Source organism: Alternaria conjuncta (assembly GCF_024043145.1).
Source record: "Alternaria conjuncta strain BMP 0040 chromosome Unknown scaffold_16, whole genome shotgun sequence".
Lineage (NCBI taxonomy): Eukaryota > Fungi > Ascomycota > Dothideomycetes > Pleosporales > Pleosporaceae > Alternaria > Alternaria conjuncta.
This window is the reverse complement of record NW_026250105.1, coordinates 449,962-472,421: the sequence shown is the minus strand read 5'-3', so window position 1 is coordinate 472,421 and position 22,460 is coordinate 449,962. Positions and strand designations below refer to the sequence as shown.

At 52.3% G+C, this 22,460-nt stretch overlaps 8 protein-coding genes across 8 annotated transcripts; 4 read left to right on the top strand and 4 right to left on the bottom strand.

Annotated features, from left to right (window-relative positions):
- Positions 1–230: 230 nt before the first annotated feature.
- Positions 231–1,343, bottom strand: J4E85_009327 (uncharacterized protein; the record flags this gene model as incomplete). The annotated part of the gene is made up of 2 exons (XM_051473551.1): positions 231–842; positions 900–1,343. The coding sequence occupies 2 exons, from the start codon at positions 1,341–1,343 to the stop codon at positions 231–233; spliced, it is 1,056 nt and encodes a 351-aa protein (XP_051322756.1).
- Positions 1,344–2,875: 1,532 nt separating this feature from the next.
- Positions 2,876–4,083, top strand: MCR1 (NADH-cytochrome b5 reductase; the record flags this gene model as incomplete). Its single annotated transcript, XM_051473550.1, has 4 exons — positions 2,876–2,920; positions 2,995–3,319; positions 3,372–3,577; positions 3,640–4,083. The coding sequence occupies 4 exons, from the start codon at positions 2,876–2,878 to the stop codon at positions 4,081–4,083; spliced, it is 1,020 nt and encodes a 339-aa protein (XP_051322755.1).
- A 549-nt stretch (positions 4,084–4,632) lies between these two features.
- On the top strand, positions 4,633–5,517 carry J4E85_009325 (uncharacterized protein; the record flags this gene model as incomplete). The annotated part of the gene is made up of 1 exon (XM_051473549.1): positions 4,633–5,517. One exon carries the CDS (start codon positions 4,633–4,635, stop codon positions 5,515–5,517), a length of 885 nt encoding a protein of 294 aa, XP_051322754.1.
- A 5,493-nt stretch (positions 5,518–11,010) lies between these two features.
- J4E85_009324 (uncharacterized protein) lies at positions 11,011–12,440 on the bottom strand (the record flags this gene model as incomplete). The annotated part of the gene is made up of 3 exons (XM_051473548.1): positions 11,011–11,678; positions 11,727–12,354; positions 12,402–12,440. 3 exons carry the CDS (start codon positions 12,438–12,440, stop codon positions 11,011–11,013), a joined length of 1,335 nt encoding a protein of 444 aa, XP_051322753.1.
- Positions 12,441–13,603: 1,163 nt separating this feature from the next.
- J4E85_009323 (uncharacterized protein) lies at positions 13,604–14,767 on the bottom strand (the record flags this gene model as incomplete). Its single annotated transcript, XM_051473547.1, has 3 exons — positions 13,604–14,445; positions 14,498–14,650; positions 14,701–14,767. 3 exons carry the CDS (start codon positions 14,765–14,767, stop codon positions 13,604–13,606), a joined length of 1,062 nt encoding a protein of 353 aa, XP_051322752.1.
- A 199-nt stretch (positions 14,768–14,966) lies between these two features.
- J4E85_009322 (uncharacterized protein) lies at positions 14,967–15,821 on the top strand (the record flags this gene model as incomplete). The annotated part of the gene is made up of 2 exons (XM_051473546.1): positions 14,967–15,340; positions 15,389–15,821. 2 exons carry the CDS (start codon positions 14,967–14,969, stop codon positions 15,819–15,821), a joined length of 807 nt encoding a protein of 268 aa, XP_051322751.1.
- Positions 15,822–18,021: 2,200 nt separating this feature from the next.
- J4E85_009321 (uncharacterized protein) lies at positions 18,022–19,419 on the top strand (the record flags this gene model as incomplete). Its single annotated transcript, XM_051473545.1, has 1 exon — positions 18,022–19,419. The coding sequence occupies one exon, from the start codon at positions 18,022–18,024 to the stop codon at positions 19,417–19,419; it is 1,398 nt and encodes a 465-aa protein (XP_051322750.1).
- A 510-nt stretch (positions 19,420–19,929) lies between these two features.
- J4E85_009320 (uncharacterized protein) lies at positions 19,930–21,316 on the bottom strand (the record flags this gene model as incomplete). The annotated part of the gene is made up of 2 exons (XM_051473544.1): positions 19,930–20,911; positions 20,961–21,316. 2 exons carry the CDS (start codon positions 21,314–21,316, stop codon positions 19,930–19,932), a joined length of 1,338 nt encoding a protein of 445 aa, XP_051322749.1.
- Between the last annotated feature and the right edge of the window lie 1,144 nt (positions 21,317–22,460).

The window sequence follows — 22,460 nt, the reverse complement described above, 5'->3', positions numbered from 1 at the left end:
TCCTTAAGCGGTGATTGAACTTGCACTTGATGGGTCAGAAAGTGTGACAAAAGGTAGGGACAGCGTAGTCTGTCTTGTTGAAGGGACAGCGACATGTACCCATAATTATACTTCACGACAGCGTATCGAGGGATGTATAGCTATTCTCAACGTTTGGTCGCATACATGCGCGCCGTTTCCATCCTTGTCCCTTCTCCTTCACAGATACCGCCAACAGTGCCTTGTACCGCCTATCGTTCACTCTCCGCATCCACCCATTTTTTCTCCTTCTGCTTCTCCTCGCGCATCAAAGCACTACCGCAGTCATGCAGACCCCGCGTTAATGCCTTGCGATGCGATTGACTCAGCGATGACAGATTTGCATCCTCTGCGAGCGCCTTCTTAAAGTAGTCTCTCATGTGAAGAAGCTCGGCACCCTGCCAGCTATCATGAAAGAGCCTCTCTCCTTGCCATGGCGGTCGCCGTGCGCGAAAGGCCTTGTCTTTTACTTTCCTCAAGTTAGCCTTCTTGTCTTGCTCAGCGGCAGCTTCCTCAGCTCTTTCAGTAAGCACCTCTTTTTTCTTCTCAGAGTCCACCTCCAAACTCGCAAACTCCCTCTGGAGCTGGTCAACAGTCGCCCAAGAGCTCTTGGAAAGACTGGTGTCATCTTTCTCGTAGCCTTCTGGACTCGCCCAGCATGAGGGCGTGTAGAAACGGGAGCTTCGACTGTAAGTGGGGCGGTTGCGGCTCCGCTCTATGAATGTGTGCTCGTGGTGTGACATTGTCGTAGCTGGAGTGTAATCGCAAGGGAGGATGGTGGCTTGCGCGTCGATACTGACTGATTTGCGAGGGGGAGAAGCGGACTGTTGTAGAAAGTCAGCCGCTAAATTGACTAGGGGCAGCGAGGGAGATATCCTTACTTGTTTTGTGTCCCCTTTGAGTAAGCATTTAGACCTGTTCACGGCTTGTGCGACAGCTATTGTGGTGGCGCTTCTACTGCTTTTGACGATCGTGTCGAAGCGGTTCTTGGGTGTCGACCTTGCATCTGCTAGCCTATTGTTGACTGCTTCCATCTCTTTTAGGTTCACCTGATCGACATCCAGCGGTCCGTCGTCGTCTGGGAACGAAATCTGTTGAGACCTCCTCTTCCATCTGCGCTTGACCTTCTCCCAACTACCATCAGAATCTTCCTCTTCCTGGGGTGTAGGTTTGGAGACAGTCTCCATAGCCGGCGATTGTGATGTCAATTCCACCTCTTTCGAAGCGGGGTATTCCAAATATTGACAGCCAGGCACCTTCCAACATTCGTCTCTTGCTAGTTCCCAAAGATATAGTGCCTCGTCGACTCCCCACTCCTCAGCCATGTCGAAGTGTTCATCTCGTAGATTCTCCAGGGTCGCAACAAGTCTCCAACAATCGAGTTTTGCCCTCTTCCACCGGCTTGTGCAATCCTTGTGTGACATCCAACCTTGGTCATCGATACCATTCGTACGCAGCTCTGGCCCTGCTTTTGAGGATTCGAAGATACCACCGCGGCGAGCCAACGCAAATGTCGCGAACTTCACTTCACCGATGCGAGCCTCTGTGATGCAGACTGCGCAGACTGAAATTGTTGAGTCGGGGATAAGATTCGGTGCATAAGTATAGTTGTGCTTGCATGGTTGTCGCATTGAAGCCAGTGTCGGAAACTGCGAGGCCATGTCGACGCGATTGGAACCTGTGTGCACCGGCAGTAATCCTGGCTCCGGCCAGCAAGTAAATCGCAGTTCTTCGTGGGGATTCGATTGCGACCAGCGGTCTGAGAGCAACAGTTGATGGTTCGCCTAACGAGTTCTACCGACCCAAAAAGTATGCGAAATGCACTTGTTCATGAATAGGCGCCTAAACGTGCTCAAGTCCACGTCGTTAGAGAAAAGCTGTATTTTTGTACCGGGGGTGAATAAAGAAAACAGCGAAGAAAGGGTCGTAGTTGAGAGATCTGTGGCAGCCGAAATGACATAGTAGGGTCCGACGGTCACTGTGAGCTGGCTGGACCGAGCTTCTCCCCTTCACTCATCGCCAGGGTCCACCTGTGCCATCGAGGACACGCGGTCTCTACCATTGCAGATCTGATATTTCGCTGTTGGTGCCCTCTATAGGCTTCGGAGGGGCGATGTTCAGAGCGGCCAGAGTCGAAAGGTGCGGGTTCAGATGTACTGCGTGAGCAACTGCCCCCATTGTGAACAGCACAATGCGACAGTGTATAATCCGGTTTGTCTGGTATCGTTGTTGAAAGCGTAACGCGCTCAGCCTGAACAAATGTCGTGTTGATGGCGATTGCGACAGAGACTTCCGCGAACGTGACACGACAGGTCCGGGTTACGTGTTGGGGCGTCTGCGATGTGATGCCTCGCCACAGGGCTTGCATCGCTATTCTCCTGCATAGCCGACAGGATCTCCAGAGGCCTCGTCAGTCAGCATCTCGTCGCAAGATGGCTAGTGTGTATACTGTTCAGTTGAAGCTTAGTGCTGCGCAATATGTCCATTTCTCAAGGTGCCGAAGAAACATGCTCAATCTGTCGCTGATGGATCCCGGGCGGAGCGGTCTTTCTCGTCCTCTACCATAGCTGTTGTTTGGAGTGCAGAATACTGCTGTATGATATTGCATAGACAGTCTCAGCGACATTCAATGAGGCATGATGGGCATAGCATGAATTATTGTACTGCTGTTGAAGATGTACTGGGAAACGAATGAGTGTTGAGTTCGGACGGGCCGGCAAAAGAGCGATGACGTTTACTGCTTGGCGCTAGCGTACGATGAGCTCCGTCGTTAGCACCTGCACCCGGATAACGCTTGTTCTTCCAAACACCTCAATTCTATCCTCATTCCCCTCCTCTCATACCAATTCGTCTCGCCATGTTTGCCAGACAGGTATTCCGCCCAGCCAAGACGCTGCACCAGGTATGCGCCCGCATTTCCGTCTGATTTGAGATTACAAATCGCCAATGTCAGTTTTGGAGGTTGACAGAAAATAGCAAGTCCGCCGTTACGCATCTGAGGCGCCCAAGAGCGGCAACAATGGCATCCTCTACACGGGTATCGGCGCTGCCGGTCTCGCCGGTGCCTACTTGTTCATGAGGGGCGGCGACGCGCCGTCAGGGCAGAAGGGCAATGCGCCGCCATCAGAAGAGGCCAACAAGATCCCCTCTTCCACCGGCGCCGTCAAGAAGGCTTTCACTGGAGGCGACCAGGGTTTCGTCTCACTTGCGCTAGAGAACATCGAGGTTGTCAACCACAACACCAAGAAGCTGCGCTTCAAGCTGCCGGAGGAGGACATGGAGAGCGGACTGCCTGTCGCATGTATGTCTATTCGCAGAATGTCTCGATCACCGCACATGCTGACTGAACATAGCGGCCGTTATTACCAAGTACAAGGGCCCCGAGATGCAGAAGCCAGTTATCCGACCATACACCCCGATCAGCGACGTGGACCAGAAGGGCTCCGTCGACTTCATCATCAAGGCCTACCCCAACGGCCCCATGTCTCAGCACATGCACAACATGGAGCCAGGCCAACGGCTAGACATCAAGGGACCTATCCCCAAGTTCCAATGGAAGGTACGAGCCCCCTCGGTGTCCCAATTGTGAAATAAGCACTAACATTGATGTCTTTTTCACAGCCCAACATGCACGAGCACATTGCCCTGATCGCTGGTGGTACAGGTATCACACCCATGTGGCAAACCGCACGACACATCTTCCGCAACCCCGAGGACAAGACCAAGGTTACGCTCATCTACGGCAACGTTTCAGAGGAGGACATTCTGTTGAAGCGCGAGTGGGAGGAGTTGGAGAACACATACCCCCAGCGCTTCCGCGCTTTCTACGTTCTGGACAACCCACCTGAGTCATGGCAAGGCGGCAAGGGACACGTTACCAAGGAACTCTTGAAGACTGTCCTGCCTGAGCCCAAGGAAGGCGAAAAGATCAAGCTGTTCGTGTGTGGACCACCAGGCATGTACAAGGCTATCAGCGGAGGCAAGAAGAGCCCGTCCGACCAGGGCGAGCTTGACGGAATGCTGAAGGAGCTTGGGTACAGCAAGGACCAGGTCTACAAGTTCTAGACGTGTGTATATATAAAAGTGTACGATACCTGGTAGTATGTGCCATGGAATAAATTCGCAAGAGCGAATGTAGACATGCAAAGACGCGGTTTTCGCTTGTCACCCTGGCCCAACACTGCTTTCAAATGATACTGCAAAGACAGCAAACGGCACTGTGGTCAAATCTGTCGGTCTCACAAACACGCTCGATACAAAAGGAAGAAAGTCATTTCCATCGTACTTGAATGCGTCAGCTTGGCTGACCATAGCATCAGTCAGTCTATTTCCGCTTACAGGTGATTGGGTCGGCGCCAGCAACCGTGGGGACCTGCCCTGATCAAATCGTGACGTTTGGAAACAATTCCAGACGGAGGATGTCTTGCAAACGTAGACAACGCCTGCTGCCGACATTTCCGTGCAACCAGAACCCAAACAAACATCTCTTGTTGCGTAGGCGCCCATTGGTCCAATTCATCGACGACTTGCAGCTGTACCACGACCTCCACCTTCCACGAAGCAGGCTTACTCAGCACTACTAGCACTGATCCCTCAGGCGACATAGACTGCGAGATGGGTGTGACAATATCCCACACAGCCTTCTCCCCACTGTCCATGATATCGACCATCATCGGCTTCATCTCCTTCACCTTTACGCTCGCCACCCTACTCAAGGTCACCTGGTCGAATCTAGCAACCTTTAATGCCGCACCACAAGAGATCAAAAATATGCTGTCAAGCCTGAAGCAAGGACTGTTGGAAGAAAGAAGGCATTTGAGAAGAGTGAGAAAGAGACTGAGGAACGTACGGAGAGACCAAAGCCACGGTCCCAGCGCAAGAAGTGATTCCGAAGAGTATTACGGCGGATACGGCAGTGGCAAGAACGGGAACGAGAGTCGAAAACGAAGCAGACGAGGGAGGGGGAGCGGCAAAAGAAGGACCATGCACTTCGACCGCGATATGCAGAGCATGCGCTCAAGCGGCGAAGAAGCAGCATTAAGCGTAATGCGCGTCACCATCCGCGACCTCATCCAAAAGTTCCGAGATCTCGAGTATCCCTTTCTGAAACCAGAACACCAGTCCCAGGACTCGGCGCAATGGTCTACTCAATCTACATCTCTTCCATCTGAAAAGTCACCATACGCAGCGCAATACTACCCGCACTCCGATGACGATGATTCTCCTTCAGCTAGGCACATGCGCAATAGTAACCGTCTGGGTCTGGAATACGCAAACTGCGATCTTCAACATCGTTGGTTGTGGGTGCGGAGGAAGGCTGATGTGATTAACCTTAGTACGGTGTTGAGTAGAGTGGAGGGTAGGCGGACGGCGCATGAGGTGGGCCAGGTGTTTAGTATGGTGTCAGACATTGGGAGAGATGTTGAAGATTTGAGAGGGGTGCTTGAAGGGGTGGAGGCTAGGTTGAATAGAGTTGTGGGGATAAGACGTGTGGATTAAGATAAGAAAAGATTGGGAGGGACTGTGCTGGAAAGATAAGATACATCGATCGGATGTACCATGGTAGACATATTCGCTTCAAGCGACATGGCCCATACGGGTTTCGCGCACATTACATCACTGACCCCGCCATTAAACGACTGGTATCCTCCATAAGATATTCGCCTTCCCTCGGCTTCGCATCTACCAAAGCCCAGGAATGCAACTTCAAGGATCGAGAAGATCTAGCCGAGCCGTCGCTATGGACGATGCCCAGAGTCCTCCACCGCCCTACTCATCAACTCGCGGTCATTCATCCCACTATACCACCCCTACTCCCAGATCCAGATATCCCAGTACCCCAGCAGAACACAGAGGAAGTGCCATTCGCGTAGCATATTGGCTCGCACACGAAGGCGTTGGACCAAATGACCATGATGAAGTATACGCTCAAGAAGACTCTGGATTTCAGGACGGACTTGATGGCGAAGGTCCCGAAGAAGAGGATGAGCTTTTGCAAGGCGAGCGTCCGGATGTTGGAGTGCGTGTATCAAATGCATACATCGAGAATAACGAAGACGCGCGTGGTTTCGAAATTGAACGGCGAAATGGCCTAGAACCGCACGGTACCCTTGACAAGACGATTGAACTGCGAGAAGGCCAGACTGAGATCCTACACGCTGGTTCCGGAAAAACACAGAGTCGAAAAATACATGCACCCGCAATATGCGCTCGCATACTACCGAAGCTGCCTTGTCGCCAGAAGAAACGGACCTGGTCAATGTGCATCAAGCATCTTCTCGGTATGAACCCTGGTTTCTGTCCCGGAGCTTTCGCTATACGTCATGCTGAAACCAAGCCACTCTACTCGCCTTACGAAGATCAGCACAAATGCTCCCACTGTGGTATCTCAGTCAAGTTGTCCCACCCCCAATCATACTATCAAGATTGGCCGACATCTCAAGGTCTTTCACGTTCCTTTGTACTCGAATCACACCTCCCGGCTAGCGTAAACTATGGAGCTGAAAGGCGTAGCTGTCTGATTTGTTGGGAGTACGAGGGTGTATGGGCTGGAGCTATGGACGATGATGAATGGTGGAAGCACATGAGACGCCACTTTCAAGACGATGGGTACTGGGTTTGTGAAATTAAAAACAAAAAGAGACATATGATGGATAAAAGGGATTGCAAGGCAAAGAAGTGCAAGGCGGTGCATAGCTGAGGTGATGTTGTGTCGCGTTACTTGATTGAGAGTATGAACCTTGGAAGGGAAAGGACACGTTAACTTAGGAAAACACTAAAGATTCTAGAGCCTACATCAATGTAAAACTACCTACCTTGCATGTTCTTATGTTGATCAAGTTTGCAGATCTGTTCAATTTTTTCCGTGCATAAGATGGGGGCACACTTTGGCATACATGACTGGTATGTCTAGCCTCAGAAGGCTGATATTTATCGTTATAGACACTGTAACAAGGCTTTTTTTCGCGTCCTCTCTATCTCTACACATCTTCACGAGTAACAACGACTGCGTTCACTGCACAACCGCCTACAATACATTCTTTCCGCGTCCAACGCTCTTCACTCACAATGCGGCATATACTACCTTTCGCAAAACCTCCTTCTTACTCTCTTTACCCCAACATCCAAAGCAAAAGCCTACTATCAGCATAAACAAGCTACCTGCAATCAATCAATACAACACAGTACCCTCAAGCCCTACTCTCCAGCAAATCCCGCGGAAATGCCACGAGACTCCTACGAAGACCTGATAGGGGAAATGGAGTACTTCAAGCGATTCCAACAAGATCAACGGTTTCGTTACAGCGGACAGCAAGACTTTCCTCGGGGACCTCTGCCTGGTCCGCGATCGCAGTTTCCTGGCTTATTCCCCCCGGGCTCATCATCGTATGGGCCAAGAGGCTATCCCGGAGGAGGCGGACAGGGCTATGGTTGGAGCGCGACGGGGAGGTGGTTGGGGCCTGGACCTCCGAGGTAGATGAGAAATCGAGGGTTTGAAAGGAAAGGAGATGTGATGAGGTCTACATATGTGTAGGTCTTACTTGGACAGTGGAAAGAAAGAAGAATGCTTTGTTATGCAAATGATATCAAACTACATTAATCAATGCTTCTCGCGCTCTCAAAACTCGTTGCTACTATGAGATTCTATCTATGTGGAGGTCGTTCTTTACTTAGCTTCTCTCCGGGACCTCCAGAAGCATTCCGACACTCAATACCTACAGTCATCCTCAACACGTCATCTTAGTCCTGTGAGGTTGCTATAACGTCTTCTTTGTTCACTCTGCTAGTAGGAATATTCAAGCAGGGGAGACACGTTGGATAATGAGCAAACGTGCTTCGAATACTCAAGCATCGTATACAGCTTCATTGAATATCCCGACGTGTCCGTACGAACACAAGGCGCCGTGTCAAGTACTGTTTGAAGCAGCCCTTAATAACCTGACCCGAGCACGTGGAGAGCTACGAGCATACACATTGCTACATGTTTACAACACACCTTTCGCCAGCAGTGGTTGTGATTCTCTTGTGCGCTGCAATATTGAATGAGGACAGGCATATATATCGCGGCTGCGATGCTTCTCTTACTTTCTCCATATCGCAATCCATACTACATAAAGCAAGCAACCAAGTCAGCATACAACTTACTCCATCGACCAAAGCCTCATTACTCAAACCCAGAAGGCAACCACACATAGCGACACCAAACTCACATTCAGCCACAGTACGTCTACCTTCCCAGGTAGCCTTCCAGCGACCAAAAAATGCCCATCAACCCTTATGAAGGCCGAGCTGCTTATCCCCGCCACAACCTGAGTGAAATGCCAAGGCAGGGTCTCAGACTTCCTCCCATGATGCCGGGATTCCGAGGGGATATAGGAGACTTTAACGGGTCGAGACCGAGACGACTACCCCGTATGAACACGCGGGGCCAGATATGGGCGAGAGATGAGAGGAGCATCATGAACGGCACTTGGAGATATGGTTGGAGGTGATGGAGTGATGAACTGTGAGGAGGCAGGAAGAAGAGAAAGGAATGAGTTCTGGACGTGTGGTGAACCGAGGAGGAGAATGTATGTAACTTAGCTTGAATGAGTTTATACACACCTGCATTATCTAAATGTCTACCTTTACGTGCTTCGAATCTACTGATCCTGTCTCACCAAAATATCGCGTTGTATCTATTCTAAGAGCTGCCTGTTCAAACCAAAGTTGCCAACAAAGCGGCCCTCGGTGATTTCAATAAGAGACATGTAAAGCTGTTAACGTACACGTAGCTGCGACGTACCTCCCGCGAGCAGTCATCACTGTCCTCTTCCATGCTGCGGTATTGAAGAAGCCAGGCGTATAAAACGTCGCGGCGATGTTTCTCTTACCTCTCTCATACCACAGTTCACAGTCCATAGTCCACGATACCCAAAGCAAGCCACTAAGCAATCATACAGGTCCCTTGATCTACCAAAGCCTTCTGCCCCATACCCCATCCCTAAACAACACCTACAGATAACTACCACCAAACAGTCATCAAGCTTCAACACATACATCTCGCAACCGAAGATGCCCAGTCCATACGAAGTACATTATCGAAGCGACAGACTATTTGAACTACGAAGGAATGCCTTCAGACTTCCTCCCATAATGCCAGAAGGCGGAGATCGCAGATATTACACCAGTAACCCGCAGCAGAGACGACTACCCCGCATAAATCCGCGGGGCCAAATATATGGTAGGACCTTCTACGGCGGGTCCAAGTATTGGCATTGAGAGGCTGATGGATCGAGGGATGAAGGCATCATGAGGAAATGGGAAAAAGAGAAAGAGATGAGTGTTGGACGTATGAGACACTGCGGAGAGAAGAATGCATGTAACTAAGCTTAGGAGAATATACACCTATTCTCTCAATATTTACTTCCTCGTGTGTCTGAAATGATGTTTCTCTCTTCTTGATAGCTGCCTGTTCATCCATTAGTCGCCATTTACCCTTCCGAGCCCATCTTTGAAGCTAGGTGTTTGCCCATGTTGTACAATTATTGTACGAAGATGCCATGAACAAGGCCAGGTCATACGCGTCCCAATCTCACTCAGCAAACTACGCGCGTTCCTATCCTCAACATCGGAGTCCATTCAGACTCCCATGCAACTGCTCAGGCAGCTGAAACCATGCGAAACCTCATCCGCCAAGTACCCAAGACACGTCCTGCTCATCGTATCGGCGCTTAACGAAGAAGTACGGGATAATGCAACGGCCCAATATACCACCGTCAATATACCCGGTACGGACCGTCTCAATCTACAAGAGGACATTCTCCGCGTTAGCGAAAGCGGAGAAGGGAGATGACGTCGTTGAGCAAAAAACTCCATCGAGAGCGTCGTTCGGTAGAAAACCCATCGCAGGGTCTGTTCCGCCTAGACCGCAAAGGAGCGCAAGCCTATGCATCCCTGTTCTTACTGCCCCCCACAACCTTCCAGATGCGTGATGACAGCGGACGATGGGAATACCACAGGCCATGCGCCAAAAAGGCATTCTCATTCCTCCCTCCAGATCAACAACATCACGCGCCCACTGCCACGCACGGCACCATGCATTCTCTTGCACACCCTCACACGCATACACAGCACCCACCGCCACAGCTAGCGGTAATAATCGGCAGCAGCCGGTTCCAACCTCCGCCAAGAAGACCCTTTGTGGCTAAAGGCCCCCTTCGCGCCTTCGCGGCATTTTAGCAGCGAGCTTGGCAATAAGCTTAACAAGTTGTGCATGTGGCTCGTGATGTCTTGTGGATTTCTTGGTCGCCCTAGAGTGGGCCAGAGTGCTCCTGCGGGAAAGAGGGTCTTGCGCAGGCGTGCAGGGAAGTGTACGTCATTGAAGGATTGCGATGGAGGCGATTGGGGAAAGGCGGAGATTGGATTAGGGAAGGGGTTCTTGACGGAAAGAGGTGGTGAGGAGCGGGGATAGGCAATGGCGTAATTAACTCGGTTCTACTATTTTAATTTGATTTGTTCGGGCTTCATGATCTTGTCTGCTGCGATACTTTCCATAATGAGGCGGCCAAGATTTGGGATCGCTGCGTGGGTTTGTGATCTGCGGGGAATTCCAGTCTCACCGCGCATTAATGAAGATCGGATGCTACTGCTGAGATGAGAACACGTTGGCAGAGGATCGCGCAGATATGTTGGAGTTGATGTGTTGTTTGAATTAGATAATTTGGTGAACTTTCGACTCGCTATTCGCTACGCTAAACAGTGTCGCATATATCTTGTCGTTGCGACACGAGGACATTTGCTTCATCTAAAGAAAGCTCTATGCTTTATGATGGTTGTTGTCTTCGACACCAAAAACTCCGTGAAATGCGACGAATATTGGTATCCGCAGATGATGATGAAACCGACAAAGGAAATCGTAACCCAAAAATGAAAATCCGAAAACAAGGGAAATCGAGCAGGAGGTTCTCATCTGTAACTCCTGATGCTTGAAATATTGCGCGTTGTGTTGGTTTAAGCCATGTTGGCAGCGCCGTGCTTCTCATCCTCATTCTTCTCAAACATCTTGTCCTCGAGCCACTTGGTGGCTTTCGCGCACTGTGCGTCCACATAGGTGGTCCAGAGATGGGCGATGGTGTATTCGACGACGAAGAAGATGGGGATAGCGAGGGCCCAGACGAACCAATTGGTAGACCGGGGGATGTAGTGCTCGATGGCCTCGCCCTGGCCGTCCTTTGGCTGTTCGACGTGGTAAGGTGCGGTGCTGAATCCGTAGATCAGGCGCGCGAGGCCGACCTTCATGACCGTTCCGTGGGTAAGGTATACGGCGAAACTGTTGCGGCCAACCCACATGAAAAGCTTGTTCGAGAACATGCTCTGCAGAGAAGGCGATAGCCAGATTCCAGTGACCATCAGATCCCATCCGATGGCTGTCCAGCGCTTGGGGTAGCTTGCCGCGCCTTGAGGAATGATCCAGTCTCCGATGTTCTTGAGCTGAACAGACCAAGTCGACCACTCCCAGTGCTCGCCGGGGTAGCACGCGACGTACCAGCCGAGGAGGATGAGGAATGCGGTCGCGATGCGGCGGGCCTTTACGCGGCTGTTGACGAATTCGCGGAAGCTTTTCTCGGAGCCGAGGTCGCAGAGGATGACACCGTAGAGGAATTGGCACTCGAAGGTTTCTAAGAATGTCAGCTTGGAGTTATAAAAGTCGGAGTATTCATACACACCCTTCTCAGGACTGGTGCGCATCCAGTACCACAGGAACAGAACCATGCAGGTGAACAGGCGCATGCGGAACTTCATGAAAACGGTGGCGAACAAGAGAACGTAGATGAGGAAAGCACCCTGCAGCAGGGGCAAGAGAGCCCACTGGTGGTCGTCGTATTCGTTGTTGGCGCCGGACCATGAGGTCTGGAAGTTCTTGATCAAGCGTGGGATTTCCGTGTCAAGTCCACCAATGTTGGTAGGGACGGAACGGCGGAACCAGTGGGAGTCGCTAAGGTGCGCGACCTCGAAAGCACCCAGCTGGGCAAAGAACCACGCAATGACCAGGGCAATAGTCGCAGGCATAATCAGCCTCGGTGGGCGGCGGAAAGCAGATTTGCCCAGTGTCTCGAGCGCAGCTGGGATGTTTCCGGATTTGGCCTGTCGGAGTGGTTTGATGGCGCACACGTAACCGGTGAGGAAGGCAAACATTGTGACTCCAATACGGCCTTGGAACGGTAATCGGAGGAAAGGTAGCTGCAGTAGTTGGGGTGCTGCATTCTCGTTGTCTCGTGGTGACCACAGGCTGTAGTCCCAAGCCCTGCATAAATGTGTTACAACGACCCAGAAGGAAGCGACTCCGCGAACACCCTATACATGTTAGTAGATGTCTGTCGTACCATATCATGACTACACACCTCGACCCAGGTAACATTCTGGCGGTTGTTGGAAGCCATTTTGCCAGGACCAGCGGCGGGTTCCAGAGGAGTAGCAAGGCTCGAGATGGTGGCGCGCGCAAGCGATAACGGGGCCTTTGCTAGGAAAGACATATGCATGCAGACGACTCAACGACTGATGGTGGGAAAACAGGCCCAATGAATGATAGGAAGACCAAGAGAAGGAAGAAAAATGAGCGACAGTGACAGCTATAGAGGCTGCATTGGTGTGGGTTGGATCGAACCAAGAAGGAGGTTAAGTGGAATGCAAGGGTGCAAGCAAGTTCCCCCATGCAAAGACGGCATCTCGGATACGCTTTCTTGGCATGATAGAGATGCGTCGAGAAGGAATAGGGATTTTTGGCCGTGTAATTGGCGTTGGGGCTGAAAGGGGGAACAAGCGCCGAGCCAGCATGGGTGGCCGCGTAATATTCGTCGGTGGATGGTGAATAGACCCCACCGGTTTCAGGCCTTCAGTGTCTTGGCATCAAGCCTCTGCGTGGGCAATTCGCTGTGGCGGTGGCCGACGACGCGCCAACCGGAAGCCGGCACTGCACGCAAGAAAACGAATATAGCGAGTGTGTTGGCACGGCTGTGGCGGGGGCGGGAAATGTGCCTCAGGTTGCGCAGAGATGCCGACGTGCAGAGTCGCATGCCCGCCATGACATTGGACGTGTGGCGCAAAGTTCGGGCCCAACGCAGCGTCTGTACCCACCCTCCACGTTTGGTTGGCGGCTGACAGTGCAGGGCGGGATCGTCGACGTAGATTAGATGACAGCCGCTGTTTTGTGTGTTTCAACTTTCGAGGCCGCGCAATGTGTGTAGCGCGTATCATCGCCGTCTCCTAGCGCGCTGCGACGACGATGGCGTGCGTAGACGACGACGCGTTGGATTATGCGTGCGTGGGCGGCCGAAATGAGGCTCTTCAGCGTCGACGGTACAGGTGCTAGCGCTGGCGTCGTGACGAGCCACAGCTGTCAGGCCAAGCCCTGGAGGCTGCATGGGATTCTGACAACCCCCAAATACCATCCATAGCCGCCAACTCAGGTCCACGGGTACCTTGGGCTAGATAATTTGGGGGCTTGGCATCGTGTAGGATGAGCAGGTGAGATGCCTGATGTAATCTTACTACATCTTATCTATTTACTGATCTGCGAAGTCGCTACACAATGACCGCTTCAGCCCTAGTGGTTCTTCTCAACAATCTCCTTGGCAAAAGCTGCAAAGTCTCTCTTGTCGTCGACTTTGTCCCACAGGTTCGGCTGGGTGAATACTGCCAATGTGTTCCTTGCTACCTTTCCCCCAGTCGCTGCGCCTCTCACGAAGTGGGGAACGGCTTTGAACTTGCCCTGTGTAATGATCTCGAGTGCTTCGCCCGTTTGGAACGCGAGACAGTCTCGAGGTATGCTGACCTTTGTGACGTTTCCAGTACGGGAGTGGATGTAGAGACCCGCCTTGGGGTCCGGTGAGCGATCCAGTTCCTGCAGGGGCGAGAATGATGCACCTGTTTTTGGCGGATTGGTAGCCTCGTCGACGAACATGGCAGATGTCAGACCGGTCAGACATCCATGATCGAGATGGGTCGCACACCAGTCGTCCTCGTCACCGCTGGATTGATCGGGGGCGGGCGAGGGACTGGGGAAGTAGTGCAGCAGCCTGGCCTTGGTGAAGACACTTGTCTTGACTACATGCTCGAGATATCCCTTTTGGTAGCCATCGATGTTGGCTTCAGCGTACTTATCGCAGGCACGAGCAACCAAAGCAGCTATATCGATGATGAGAGTACACAGCTCTCGGAAAGTCTCCTCGAAGCCTGGGAGAAGCTCTTGAGATGGCCACACATTCGGCGCGGTGTACTCTGGGAAGGAGGGGTACTTTTCAGCAACCGTCTTCTGCTGCTCTTCGAATCCGCTGGCACAGTTGACGTAGTAGGAGCCCTTGAGGGTGTCGTATTTGCCATCTTTGAGCGTCTCCTTTCCGCAAGACCAGCCAACCAGCCACTTGGATGCTGGAGATTCGAGCTTGACTAGTGCCATGTCAGTGATCTTTCAGATGTAGATTTAATTAGTGGCGCTTACCCAATTCTTCCTCTGGTAAGTTTCCGAGAGCAGAGGCGTACGATAGTAGTTTATGTCGCAGCTCATGGAACTTGGACGGGAGATCCTTTACCACAATGATTCCCAAGCTAGAAGAGCCAAAGGCCTCTTCAAGTAGCGAGAAATCTACATCATCTGGAGCATTATCAGCCAAGCTGAGTCACAACCATACAGCTACCACTCACTATTCTTCAGGGCGTCAAGACCCACGGCGACGGCGCTCTGGTTGACTGCAGCATTAGCGTTGGCCATGTTAGTCGTCTAGCAAGATACAGGTATGCGATGGTATTCACTACGTAGTCGGTACTGCGACTTTATCGTGATGCGGTAGTGCGCGGTTGGTCTCATCTGGTCCGCACCTCGACTGCACCTGCCTGATTTGCTGCAGCCTCGGCCATCTCCGATCTCTCACCTCCGACGCCTGATTGCGACGACCAACAACGCCCTCGCCATGCCCAAAGCCCTCCACTTCAAAGGCGACAAGAAGGTCAAGAAGCGCAGAAAGGCTGCCGACCCCTACGACGCCGACGAGAAGCCGTCGAAGCAGCTCACCACGAGCGCGCCTGCCGAAGCGGAGCATGACGACTCTTGGGTGAGCGCAGATGCGCCGAGCGACATCACAGGCCCGGTAGTCATTGTGCTGCCCACCGACACACCGAGCACGTGTCTGGCATGCGACGCCAATGGAAAGGTCTTTGCGAGCGAGCTGGAGAACATTGTCGACGGCGATGTTGCGACGGCCGAACCCCACGATGTGCGCCAGGTCTTTGTCGCGAATCGCATCGCCGGCACAGAACAGCTTAGTCTGAAGGGCCATCACGGAAGGTAAGGAACCACGACATGGATGGAGCTGGCACCGCTAACCTAGTCCAGATATCTGAGCTGCGACAAGTTCGGCGTCCTCAGCGCAACCGCAACCGCCATCTCCCCAGAAGAGACCTTTGTCGTCATCCCTGTGCCCGACAATCCCTCTGCCTTCTCCCTCCAGACTGCCCGCGACCTGTTCCTCACCATCGACGAATCCTCCTCTAAGGGCCCAGAGCCACGCGGCGACGCAGAACACATAAGCTTCAGCACTACTTTCCGCATCCGCATGCAAGCCCGCTTCAAGCCGCGAAACAAGGCAAGCAAGGAAGAAAAGGCCAATGTCAAAATTAGTCGCAAGGAGCTGGAGGACCAGATCGGCAGGCGTCTGAACGATGCTGAGGTCAAGAAACTGCGAAAATCCAGAGTCGAAGGCAACTTCCATGAGACAGCCTTGGACATGAAGGTCAAATCCAGTCACGACAAGTATGCCAGCATGTGAAAACCTCCGAGTATCAGCCACGATGCCTCAGAGTAGCAACAGAGCGTTGCGTCGTCGCATGGTGCCGCAATGACACCACAAGCCGCCCTTGGCGTCCACAAGCAACGGCAGCACCCGCGTTACACCATACTCTGCATATACCCGATCCTATGGCTGCGACACTGCAAGGCCGCGTAGCCTTTATGCGCCACGATCTGGAACTGGTTTCGAAACGTCACCCGCCACACCTTGTGGCTGGGCGTCCGTCTGGGCAGCGTCTGCCTCAGCACCCGAAGCCTCAACATAGATAGACGGTACTCTGTGTTGTCTCAACAATACACAATGGACTGCCAATAGACCTCATGCGGCCAGTATGCTTTTCTTTCTTGGCAGACCGCGTTTTAATAACAAAGGAATTCAACACATCTTCTGCAGTCCCTGTATGTGTTCATTGGGTTGTCTCCTCTTTCTTTTTTCTTCTGGCCGCTTTTTGTCGGATGACGCGATGGTGACGCGTCTGAAATTATGTGTGATATTTGACTTGGGTGAAGTATGCTTGAATGACTTACTAGCTGGAGCGGACGATCCCGCGTTTTCATCTCGATGTCAATGTAACCACAATAGGAGAGCATACATCAAGAGATGGTTTGGTGGTGTAGCAGTTACTATGCACGTTTGCCATTGGCGTACACTGCGGGTGGTTTTCATTACTGCTGCACCATACGATAAGCTGGCTAGTTGATGCTTGGACGGACTGTAGAGCCCTGATACGAGAAGCATCCTAGACGAGGCCCAAACCAAGGTTGCACCACATAGAAGAAACAAACTGAACAGGTCTGCAGACTACATTAGGACACAAACTTGCAAAGTAGGTGACCCAACATCAACGTAGGCTCCAGGCTGTTCAGTTTGTTCCTAGGCTGGCGTGGTTGCATAGAAAGCATGATTAGTTCACTTCTCCCTCCGGTTGTATATTAGATCTAACGACTTTTGAAGGCCCATGCCAAGACCCTCGCTCCTAATCCGCTGCGGCAGTATCCCGCCAGGAGCGTTGTCATCGCCCCGAGACTACTACATATACTAATATGTGTCACCAAGTCCCCGTCCTAGGTTACTACAACACCGACATTGCCGCTGCTAAGGTAGATATTCTTGTCGTAAGCAACGTAAGTACCTCCTAGCCCCTCTATAATTGTTAAATTAGCACTGGCAAAGTTACTTGTATAGCAGCCGGCCCTCGCAATCAACTGCAACTTACAAGGTGAACGTCTTAAGTAAACATCCGGCCAGTCATCCCATCACGCAATCTGTACAGGAGCTGCACAAGATGGAATAAGAGATGCGATCGGGATCGAGCTGCAAAGGCGATACAAAGAGGGCTTACCTCAGTGGGCAATTTGAATGAACCTTAGGCGAACAAAGTCGGCTTTATTGCATGGCTCGCAGAACCATCCATTAACGTGACCATGTCCATGCGCCCTTTGGCACACCCAATACCATTCAACCCCATTCAAACCACCCTACCACCTCATACAAGGGAAAAACTGAACACCTAGGAGCCTACGTCGCCGTCAGGTCACCTACTTCGCAAGCTTTCATCTTAATGTAGGCTCTAGGGTGTTCGGCTTTTCCCTTGAAGGGGGTGCTACACCTGAGATCTACTGCGCCTTGGTCACATGATACCCACATTATATTCTTCACACGTGCACGCCCAGAGTTCAGCTGCTACATAGCCCTCACACTCTCTTCTTTCCTCATCTCCATGCATCGCAGACGCTATAGGTCAGTACAAGAAGCTCATGGATACTTTGATCTGGTGAGACAGAGCCGCGCTATGCAGTGAAGGTATCTACTCCACCATTGGAGTTTGGACCCAATATTAGAAGGCACGCGAAGCGTACTTCAGGTGAGTGAGCAGTGAGAGCCTGCGTCTACTTGTCTCGTCGACTGATGCACCTTTGCTTGAAGACACGACAGTCGCGATTACGAGATCCTCTCCCAGGCAGGCAGGCGCATTGGACAAATATACTCATTACCGCAACTACACGTAGGTACCCACAACACCAACCTTGGGCCACACGACCTCGCGTCCAAACTTACAATCCACACCCCCGCTATTCATATATTCCTGAGTATATGTACTCCTAACGCCGTGGAAGCTTCAATCTTCTCATCTACGTGTCTCGCGACTGCCGACCATCTGGAAGCGACCTCGCCCACCATGCCCGGCAGCTACGTTAAGAACAACTGGCGCATCACCGACAGCATCACACCCGTGGTGTGCTTCACCACAGCCGTATTCTGGGCACTCTACATCCTCTCCTTCCCACCTTCCACACGCTTTTACCGCAAGCTCTCGATCCTCGCCCTCGCGCTACCAACATGGTATGCATTTCGGCACTCGGACTACTTAACGCCGAATTACTACCTCGACGACACATTCGGACGAACTTGCCTGATATGGTTCGTCCACATGAGCTACGAAGTCTGCGTCATGGAGTTCGCGCCCGTCCTCACACAAGAGAAGCGAAGTCTGGGAGACTGGGACCAAAAGAAGGAGAGAGTCAGGCAGGGATACAAAGTGCTATTCGATCGCAATCACACGCAGGTGCTTGAGCAGCAGGGACACATTTTACCGAAATCATCCCATGATGCAATTTCGGCGGCGAAGGAGGAGCCAAGCGAAGAGAGATACGTTGCGACTGACAAGAAGACTGACGAGCCCGTCTTACCAAGCGCTCGCGTTCAGCACGGTGTTGTGCTACCGATGGGTCACCGCCACGGCTACTCTCGCTGGGAATTCCTCGGCTACCACATACTCAAATTACCTCTCTACTACGCCGCGCAGTGCGCCTTCACCTACTACGAAGAAAACTACTCACCAGGAGCTCTAGACCCTGCCACATATATGGGACCGGGGCTTCTATCTTTCTTCGACCGCATCACGATGTCCATAGGCAGACGGGAGATATCCTGGCGGCTCATGTACACTTTCGACTGGTGCATTTCATCCATGTGGCTGTACGAGGGATATCACAGTATATTCGCCGTCCTTTGGGTTGGCTCAGGGCTGGACGGACCGGAAGAGTGGTCCAAGTGTCTCTTTGGTTCGCTGAGCACCGCGTGGTCGGTACGAAGGTACTGGGCAAAGCACTGGCACAACTTTGTCTACCACTCCTTGACGGGCCATATCAAGTGCGTGACGAGGGGCTGGCTTGGCATGCAGCGCGGTGCGATCTCAACCCGATTGATCGAAAACACACTCGTCTTCTTTGTATCCGGACTCATTCATGCGCTGGTTAGATGGCAGCAGGTCCCCATGAGCGACCACTGGGGTATTGCCTGTTGGTACGTTGCACAGATGCTACCTATCATCACCGAGATGGTCGTGGCGCACCAGTGGAGGAAATTGCGCAAGTGGCTGGGATATGGCACCGATTCGAAGTGGTTGAACCGCTTCGAGTACGCGGTCGGATACTCGTGGGTCATTGCCTGGTTCCTTTACAGTGTGCCCAAGTATTACCAGACGAGGATGCATTGGACGAATGCCATCATACGGAAGAAACTCATGGCTGATATGGCTGCGGATGGGAATATCAACAAAACGGGCTCGGGCTGATATGGGGGAGGCACGCATCGTTCGTTCCGTGTGGGGGAAGACTTGGAACGTTGTGTGGTGACGTTGAATGGCCAAGGAGGATGATGTACCGTAGAGGCTGCGCTGCGGCACTACGTAAAACATAGGTATTCATGATACTTGCCTTCTTGTGACTCCTCTAGCTCGAGGATGTGATGGTTTGACAACGTAATCATAGATTCTATACCCCAGCGTGCATCGGTGTTTTGTAATCAAGGCATCGAAAGTCCAAAGATTCCAAAGATGGAACGGTCATCATTGCCTAATCGTGAAGCATCTAAGCAGAATAGCGTCTATAAAAGCACTGCAGTATAGGTGTTAGTTGCCGGTTGGGGTGGAACAGTGACGTATGCAAAATCGTGTGGTCCGCAACAACAACTACTGCACCTGACATGTCACCGAATAATGTCTTCATGGAGTGTTCATTCTGACTTCATTACATTGGTATCATCATTAAACTATGCTACAAATTTCGTTACACTGACAACAGATCTAGTACCTGGTCAACTTGGGGCTGCCCTCCCACGCCGGGAAACTCCACTTGGTCTCCACAAACACCTTCTGCATGCCATCCTCTTTCTTCTCGAACTTGTAGTAGACCTTGTCCAAGTCCTCGAGACGGACACGGTGGGTAACCATCTTCGAGGGGTCGATGCGCTTCTCCTGGATCATCTTGAGGAGCGACTCCCAGTACATGTGTACAGGTGCCTGACCGTTACCGATGAGACGGATACCGCGCTCCATCAGAGAACCAATGTTGAAGTGGTTGGTGAAGCCAACGTATACACCGGTGATACCGCAGCGACCCATGTTGCGTGTGCTGGTGATCATCTCGTTGATGAGCTCGCTGGTGTCGGTCTCGAGACCGAGCATCATCTCGAAGTAGTGGGCCCAGCCCTTGGCGTACTCGCCGGCGGCACACTCGATGCTGACGTCTGGGCCGCGGTTGTTGCACATCTCCTTGAGCTTGCTGGTGACGGACTCGCCCTTGGCTAGGGTGGAGAAGTCGATGGTCTCGATGTTGGGGTACTTGGACTTGACGAAATCGAGACGCCAGTTTTGGTCGATCATGATGACGCGCGATGCGCCTTGCATCAGGGAGAAGTCTGCGGCCATTTGTCCGATTGGGCCTGCTCCCCAGATGGCAACGACGTCGCCCTTGTTGACGCCGGTGTCGACGACTGCGTGCCATGAGGTGCATACTACGTCGGAGAGGAAGAGACCCTGCTCATCCGGAACGTCATCGGGAAGAGGCAGTAGGTTGACGTCACCGTAAGCGACACGGGTGTACTCTGCTTGGCCTCCGGCGTATCCACCAGTGAAGTGAGAGTAGCCGAACATGCCTGCTGTCCGGCCACCGTACATGGCGTTCTCGATGGTGTTGGAGTTGGTCTTCTCGCATTGGGAGGACAGCTTCTGCTTGCAGTAGTAGCAGTCACCGCAGGCAATCTGGAAAGAGGCAACAACTCGTTGGCTATTTGGTGTTAGCGATGCGCTGAGCAAAGACTCGGATGCGTACGTACCCCTTCTTGAACTTTGTGACACCAGGTCCGCACTCGTCTACAACACCACAGAACTCGTGTCCGAGGATGTCGCCCTTCTGCATCTCCACGACAGCGCCGTGAAGCAAGTGCAGGTCAGAACCGCAGACGGTAGAGCCAGTGACCTTGACGATAACATCGCGGTCCTCTAGGATCTTGGGCTTCGCGGTGTCGATCATCTGAACATCGTTCTTGCCGTACCATGCCAAAGCCTTCATCGTCTCTGAGTAGTCGGCGGTGCTCTCGTCGTTGCCAGGGTTGGTGACGTTCTGCGCGGTGGTGGCGTTGTCACCATGGCCAATGGCCTTCTCAGCCTGGCGGGCTGCTTGGGACATCATCTTGGGCTAAAGTTTGATGTGTAGTTGTATGTGTGAAAGGTAAAAGGATGTTCAAAGTTGGAGAGTCTGCAATATGCGCAGCGCGCCTACCTTTTCAATGCCAACCAGCGACATTTTCGATGACATATTGCAAACCTGTGACGTGAATTTTGCAGCCCTCTTACAACTACCGCGAACCAGAAGATTATCCGCCCCCTTGTACATGCGCTTGGAGGGGCTAGCTTAACGTCATGACACGCTGTGGAGGGGCACAAGTCCGCTATACGCGAGCTGAATGTACGCTTTTGGAAATGCCATGTGCTGGCGCAGATCGAGGTTGGCGATGGGAATCCTACGAGCGTCATGGCGATGTCATGGTGGGGCGGCACGCGTTTCGCGTTTGGCCGTTGGAGCTAGCCATGCAGCTCTGGCCAGACCTTCGCAGACCGAGCGCGTCCCGAACGGCATTCTCTCGGCAGATGGTTATATCGTCGTCTTAAGCTCGGGGTGTTGATACAGAGGAGAAAGTGGAGGTGGTGTCGTGTGCAGGTGCGAAAAGAACGCGAAGTCCGGCCTTCAGGGCTTGCATAGACGCATGCAGTTCAAGCCGATTGATAAACTGATGGGCAGCGGCTGCGCGAGGGCTTATATGCCTGTGACTGAGGACCATGATGGTGAATGGACGTCCAGATCATGGCCATACGCTGGAAGTCGGGACAGGTGATGTGCATGAGAAGGTGCTGAGTAGTTGCCGGCGCAGGTACAGACTTCTCGGAATGCATGCGCAAGCATGGACGCGTTAGCGGGATGTGTGCGATTCGGTCCTGTTCGACAGCTTCCAGGTTCACTCAATGGTATTGCGGGCAGCTTCGTGCGACACTTGCTACCGCTTCAAGCACGAAGCCAGTCGGCGATCCGGTAGACAAGACGTGTAGAACCGGAAGCTCTTCTATAGTAAGAATTATGGCAGTGCGCGAAACAACAAGAATGCCACATCCAATACTTGGGCAACCGCGCAGAGCTTGGCAGGCCAAACGCGTCGACGAGACATCACGCTCACACCACAGACCATGATATTGAAGGTGAGGGAGCTGCGGTCTTGGTCCCGCTGCGCAGATAGCTTCGGAGCTCGACGCATTAGCAAGTACCGCAGGACGAGTCGCGA